This window comes from Monopterus albus, unplaced genomic scaffold, assembly GCF_001952655.1.
Source record: "Monopterus albus unplaced genomic scaffold, M_albus_1.0 scaffold555.1, whole genome shotgun sequence".
Lineage (NCBI taxonomy): Eukaryota > Metazoa > Chordata > Actinopteri > Synbranchiformes > Synbranchidae > Monopterus > Monopterus albus.
The window spans coordinates 19867-27248 of record NW_018128435.1 but is presented as its reverse complement, the minus strand read 5'-3'; the positions used below and the strand labels follow the sequence as shown (position 1 = coordinate 27248).

Genomic DNA, 7382 nt, shown 5'->3' with positions numbered 1-7382 from the left:
AGCAACCCGCTCCCCCCAGTCCAACATCTGGGTCAATATGGGTATGACCAGCCTGCGAATGTTACCACCGTATTTACCCCCACCAAGAGGTAATGTAAGCCTGCAGCAAGATGAGAGCAAGCCGCTGACAAATGCTTCATTGAGCAACACTGCATCCCAGTATCCCCCACTTAATCTTCCTTTAATGGACTGACAGTCAGTGCTCTGGATTGGGCAGTGGAATGAATAGTGGCACATGAAGGGGAATCACTGCTTGTCACTCTAAAAGATGAATAATTCAAACTCTTCAATCTTCACAGACTTTGCCATTCAAGTATTACATTTGACAAGGCTTGTTCTAGTGCTTTAAACTCATAGCAGTGTTTTAGTAGGTATACTGAATCAAATACACTGGCTATATATAAAAACTGGAAAAACCCACCGTGATGTCACCCACTGGTTTTCTGAAGAGCAATTTTGAAGCTCAAGTCTGGCTGCTGACATATTGGTAGCGCTTCAGTCTGCCTACTACGGATGATGTGACAAAGGGCAACTAGGTGGAGTGTGAGTGGAGCTTGCCAAACAACTAGCGGCAGGACCCTCCCACCTGTCACGTAAAGTAGCCGTGCCATGCTCATTTCCAGCCCTTTAATGTTTAATCTTGGGTAACTCTAGATTAGTTTTGCACCCATCATAACTTCAAATAGATAGATGTCAGGCAAACTCACATGAATGCGCAACTGCCTGGAGATCATGACCATTCAAGGAAATCCTTAATCTACCACGTAATAGTTTATTTTATTAGAAAAAAAAGTCTCACAATTGAGAGTTTGCAAGACTTGTATAAACCGAGTTGCTTCTGCATAGAAATACTAGAACATACATACGCCTCATTTTTTGTGCTTTAGGTCACGTCTAAGATGATAATTCACCGTTGTAACATTGTAGACAGAAAACAAGGAAAAGCATGCCATGGGCTCTTTAAACTGTCACACCCTTAATTATGATTAACTTTCAGTCTCATTATAATTTAAATAGGCTTGTTATATAAAAACTCACCCCCTGTACAGTTGTCATGGAAGGGGAAATTCGCTATAGAGACCAAAACTGTTTTTGTACCAGGCTGGAAACATGTTTCTTCCTGCTGTAAAGTTGGGCATTTTAACATGGGAGTCCTTTTGGAGCCAGCCTCAAGTGGTTGTTTGAGGAACTACAGGTTTTGGCACTTAACTTGCTTCATTTGTCAGCCTCAGAAGTTGCTGCTTGGGCAAATACAACAGACTTTTAAACTGTAAAAAATAACTGGAACAGCCAGAGAGTTGGGACCTTAAAATTTCAGGTATAGCTGTACTCATCTGTTAGTATTTGATATTAGAATTCATTTTACGATATAGTCAATAAGGCTCATGCTTTTTGATGTAAATACATAAATATTGGATCCATCCATGGGATGGCATCAGCACGCAGCATGAGATTGCTGTCCCAATCAGGTCAGCTGTGTCAGGTTGCAGGCCACAGTGTAGCCCTGAGGCCCCAGGGGAGCTTTGGTTTCCAACATGACTCACACTGTGTCTGAGCAGCAGCGACTCACCAACTACATTACTTCAGTCTGTGAACTCATAAACTTTTTTAGCCTGACCCAAATAAACTGAAAGATGGTTTGCATTCTGGTTTTCAGTTTTTCACCATTTTCCAATAATAAAATCATTTACCACATAAAAAAGGCCACAAAGCTGCTAAAGCCAAAGTGCTTTTACATCATTTTGAAAGTGTAGATTTTGTGTTACAAATACAGTAGATCCTTTTTTTTGTTTGTTTACTCTTAGCAATATCAGTTCAACTTAACTTCAGTTAACTTCAGTTCAATGCTTTATTGCCATTTCATAGTTAATAAGAATATACTTTGGTGAGCTCACATTTAAATCACAAACAAATGACAGCACAGACGACCAACAATGCCGAGTGTCAAACAACATGTGTGTCAAACATACAAGACTACCAGTAATTTAACACCCATGCATCCATCTTCGCACACATCCACCTGTATACGTACATACAGTGGGTACGGAAAATATTCAGACCCCCTTAAATTTTTCACTCTTTGTTATATTGCAGCCATATGCTAAAATCATTTAAGTTCATTTTTTTCCTCATTAATGTACACACAGCACCCCATATTGACAGAAAAACACAGAATTTTTGACATTTTCGCAGATTTATTAAAAAAGAAAAACTGAAATATCACATGGTCATAAGTATTCAGACCCTTTGTTCAGTATTTAGTAGAAGCACCCTTTTGAGCTAATACAGCCATGAGTCTTTTTTTATTAAATTACTATTGAGTTTTGTTGGCAGATCTGGATAATCCTGCAATGACCATAGAGAAGTTTACTTATTACTTTCCTTTAAGAGGAATCTAAAATTAATTGCAAGGTAGTACAAATAGACATCTGGTACACCCCATTGTCCACTTCCTCTGGGAAGTGTAGTCTTTTTCTGTTTAATCCCTTGTTTGTCCCCTTTCCACAGAAATAGAGAAAACCATTATTTTGCAGTCCACATTTAATCGTCAAACAAATTAACGGCAGAAATTTAAAATGATAATTTTGGGAAACTCTTCATGTTCAAGATTTGAACTCTGCACCATCAGCATAAAGGAAGGGGGGACATCTATTCAAATCTTCTGTAATGGATTATGGCAGAAGTAAAATATTGTATTCACAGGAGCTTTATTAGTCGCACCCAAATATCTCATTTCTTCATGTTTCCATACAGATGGTGGGGTTTATTAAAGGCTGTAGTGTTTGCAACAGTTCAAAGGCATTGTTCAACAAATGTTTCAGATAGATCTATATACAACTCATATTCCACAGAATATGAGACGAGTGGAGCCCTCAAACAAGTTCAGAGCATGGTTCATTCGGTTGTATAATTGAATGGCAAGTCTGCATTGATAGATAAGAGTGCATTATGGTGATTACATGTTGTACCATTTAAGAATCCCAGATTAAAATGATCAATAAAGTGAAGCTTTTGCAGTGATTTAACAGGACTAATATTGAATGATTTGTATTTAATTTAATCCTATCTTGAGTCCACTAAATCCACTAAGTTGATTGACCAATCAAGAATAGCCCTTTCTTGCTGCTTTCTTACAACTAATGCTCAGTCACTAGAATGCTGTGGCTGGTATGCATGTTCACATGGGTTAATTATATATCACTGATTGTTTGCATCTTTAAGCTTGTGCATAAGACCAAAAAATGTGGTTACCATAGAAACATTTTACAACATATTTTGGTTTATTTTCCATTGAGACCAGTGCTTGAAGTGGGCCAGTACACACCGGTATGCATTTTATTCTTTTGCATTCCGGGACTTTTTCTTGCGTACCGGCACTCCTCACTAGCTGCCAACTGGCCTCTTTTCTGCCATCTCTATTGACTCATTTGAGATGCACTGTGTCTCACCTGGACAGCTGACGAGAGCAGATGATGGGAGCAGGACGATGTGACCAAAAGCTGAAGTCAGTATGGACAGTTTAGGAGGTTTCTGTCAGGTACTGTGGGGTGGAGGGGAGTAGGGGTAGCTCCACCAGAAACAGACCTGAGCTCCCTGCAGAAGCAACAACAAATGTTTTAAGGCTTAGAAGCTTTATTTATTGTCATTGTAACATTGTGACACATGCAACAAAATTTTGCTTGGAGCCAAGGGCCCTGGGCTGCTGCGTGCATACGCACCGCCATCATGGGTAACTTCAGTGTTTTGCCCAAGGACATTTCGACATGTATACTGCAGGCACCAAGATTCAAACCTTCAACCTTCCAGTTAAAGACCCCTACAGTGGATCATACCATTTCCACTCCCTAACATGAGCCATCTGACTACCTGCTGTCAGTAATGCCCCCCCCCCCCGTAAGGGAAATAAGGAGAGTACTTTAGAGTACAGAAGGATGTTAAATTAGTTATTGTCTTTTAGCTATGAAGAAGAGTAATGAACGCACATTAAAATTAAAAACACCTGAACTGAGCATTGAACAACTGTACTAAAATAGTTTTCTGTCCTGTTGGTACATCCTGGCAGGTAATGTGCCATCCCCCAACACTCCTTTGAAGAGGGTGTTGGCCTACACAGGCTGCTTCAGCCGCATGGCCACCATCAAGGATATCCACCTCTACATGTCTCAGAGACTCCGCATCAAGGAGGAGGACATGAGACTCTGGCTCTATAACAGTGAGGTGGGCAATGAAGCTGTCACAACATTTTCCATTAGTTCATATTGGAGTTTGACAAGCAGATCTCTTTTTGGATATATTGAGCCAACTTTAGGCTGTAATGAAATATCAGGTTTTTGTCAGTCAGTATTTGATTCAGCACTTCACAAGAATAACAATAACTGATGATGGAGGCAGATGTTCTGCAGTTATGTTGTGGTATGGTGTTAAATTGGCTGGATTAAACTTTAAGGGGCTCCCAGGGTAATCTTTTTCTGCTGGGCCCCTGCTCACCCCTTTCCACCACTACAGTACTGCGAGGCTCCAGGTTTTTCAGCTTAACATAAGTCTGGGAGGGGCCCAGTAGCTTATATTTCTCTGTAGTGCCCCATTAGTGAGTTAATACATCAAATGCTGCCTTTAAAATAAAGCGTACCTTAATTATTTCTTAGTTCAATAAACCAAAAGTAAATTGAGTAACTCGCAGTTTCAGCATGTTTCCTCTTGGTTCTGCAGAACTACCTCACCCTCCTGGATGATGAAGATCACATGCTGGAAAGTCTGAAGATCCAGGATGAGCAGCAGCTAGTTATTGAAGGCATTGAACACCTCCCTGTTTCTGTTTCATTTCTCTTCAGAATTGTCTTCTGTATTTGTTATAACAGCCATATATTTTCATTGCTAACACATAATTGTGAATAATGGCACATGAAAGTAGGAGCAATATGGTTTAATCAGAGAAATCTCTCTCTCCACAGTCAGAAACAAAGACATGAGCTGGCCTGAGGAAATGTCTTTCATTGCCAACAGTAGTAAGATGGACAGACACAAAGGTAAGCTGGAAGACACTGGATGAACTCACTGTGTACAGATGAACTCTCACAGACACACACAGACTGGTAGTTTTAGACAGGCGTTATGTTGAAGAGACGTGCTCTGATTGGTGGATATTACCTGCTTTGTTACAGACAGTTATTAACATGAAGGAATGTCTTTCAGTTGTTTCACATCTACTCATGGAACATAAAATGCATGGCAAATGGGAGACAATAATTGCTATGTATAAGAGGCTCCAACAAACTACAGTGATTTGGAAACTGCAGTAGTAGTTTTTATAGTCGAGGCGAGATTGAATGCCCACAGGGCTACCTGATACATTGCTGTACCTCTGGCTCTTACCTGGAGGAGACAGTCCTGCATTCAGCAGTGCTAATATTCTCCCCACTAACACCTTGAAATACTGCGTATGGATGTGTTATTTTCTTACATGTTTGTTCAGAATGTCAAGTCCCTCTGTCACTTTTTATATTATTTTCATATATTTTAGAGCAGATGTTTCTGCATGAATGCCGAATGTTAGATGTTTTGTTTTTTTTAAATGTATGCAGAAGTGTTCACCTATAATTAATACACTAATTTTGGCAAAACAAAATAAGGTTTTAGTTGTGAAGAGTTGTCTAGATATAATTGATAAACCTTCAGGACTTTTGAAATACCTTCAAAACAGTCATATGTTGTTCAACACAAGGGCAAAATCTTTGTTTGGGGTGTTGGGAGGTAACAGATTTCAGAAGTTGTGTTCTCCCAGTTATTTTTTCATTGATATCATATCAGTGATTTAAGCTTACAAATTTAATAGGCCTATTTTTGAACCTCCAGTATTTGGATCAAGTAGTTTCTGAAAAAGTTTGTCAGATTAAGTGAGATTCCTTGAAGCGGTTATTTCAGTGTGTTTAATACACATTTAATCAACATTTACTGCAGGTAGATAACTATTAAATTGCATTTGATATTGATATCCACAATTATTGCACTTGGACTGAGGCTAGTACATAAATATTTAGGCTACATGGATATATTTATAGATGCATTATAGGCTCAGACATAAGGTTAAGGCCATCAGCTTTTTAAAAGAGCTGAAGCAGTAGCCTCTTCAGTTTGGATCCAAATGCACTCACACCTGAGTTTGTTTTGTGAAAAGGTCCACTGGTCCCCCATAAAGATTACAACCTAGGTTCAACAACCTGTTGAACCTAGGATGAATAATGTTTAATAATGTTCACCCAAAACATGATAGGAGAGACTTATACAAATTGCAAAGTTCTAGTTTCTCCTTGTTTTCCAATCCAGTTCCTACAGAGAAAGGAGCCACTGGCCTAAGTAACCTTGGCAACACCTGCTTCATGAACTCAAGTATCCAGTGTGTGAGCAACACCAAGCCTCTCACAGACTACTTCCTCTCAGGGAGATACCTTTATGAGCTCAACAGGTGCTGTTAACATGTATTATTAGTGTTATCAGTCTTGCCAACATCGTTCTGAACTTATCATTTTAGCTGGTCTGTGCTGGTGCATTTACAGAACCAATCCCATTGGGATGCGAGGTCACATGGCCAAGTGTTACGGTGACCTGGTGATGGAGCTGTGGAGCGGCACACAAAAGAACGTGGCTCCGCTCAAACTTAGGGTGAGCAGTTTCCTCACTGTCATACGCAGGCAATGTTGGTTTGTACTTTTCTAACAATCTGCAGCAGTAACAGAGTAATTAATAAGCTTTAGCGTAGCATCTGTGTTCAAGTTGTTACTGTGGAGTAGCTATCCTTACTAGTTAGTGATTTATTGGTCTACTCAGTTTTGTCACTTTTGATCCATAACTTCACCTGTATGGAAGATGAGTCACTATGTGCTGTGTCTAAACTAATGTAATTGCCTTTAAAATGATTTTAAAAGGTAAATGGAAATACAGCTTATGACTTCCGGTTGATACACCACCAAGATGACACACAGTATAGATACCGGCTTTCATCAAGCTCGATTTGACAGTTCTAGGTGAAAGGTTATCCAATCAGAAGCTTTGTCCCGCCCCCAAGCACCCCCTCCCACAACAGATGTAAATTCCATTCACCCTCCTCTCTCAGGTCAAAGATCACCCCCTCATCACTCCCTCCCCTCCGTGGTCAAAAGTTCATCCCCCTCAGGTTCTCATAGCCCCTCCCTCCATCCTCAGCCCGCACAGTTGTTCTCCCCCGTGACAGATGAATCTAAAAAATAAAGACCAGGTAATGATGCAGTTTGTAATGTTATATAGTGAATAAAACAAATGGTACATAGAAAGTATAGTAGTGATTTGTATATTAAATAGAGTTGAGCTGATATTTAGTTTCAAAAATGAGGAGACAACAGCTATTT

At 39.7% G+C, this 7382-nt stretch overlaps 1 protein-coding gene across 1 annotated transcript in view; it reads left to right on the top strand.

Moving 5' to 3' along the window:
• LOC109953151 (ubiquitin carboxyl-terminal hydrolase 32-like) overlaps positions 1 to 7382 on the top strand; it is an 85008-nt gene that overhangs the window by 60875 nt on the left and 16751 nt on the right. The window contains 6 exon segments of the mRNA XM_020588564.1: positions 1 to 41; positions 4064 to 4218; positions 4711 to 4792; positions 4953 to 5027; positions 6325 to 6463; positions 6555 to 6660. The exon segment at positions 1 to 41 is cut by the window's left edge and continues 22 nt beyond it. Of these exon segments, the coding sequence (XP_020444220.1) occupies positions 1 to 41; positions 4064 to 4218; positions 4711 to 4792; positions 4953 to 5027; positions 6325 to 6463; positions 6555 to 6660 (598 nt within the window).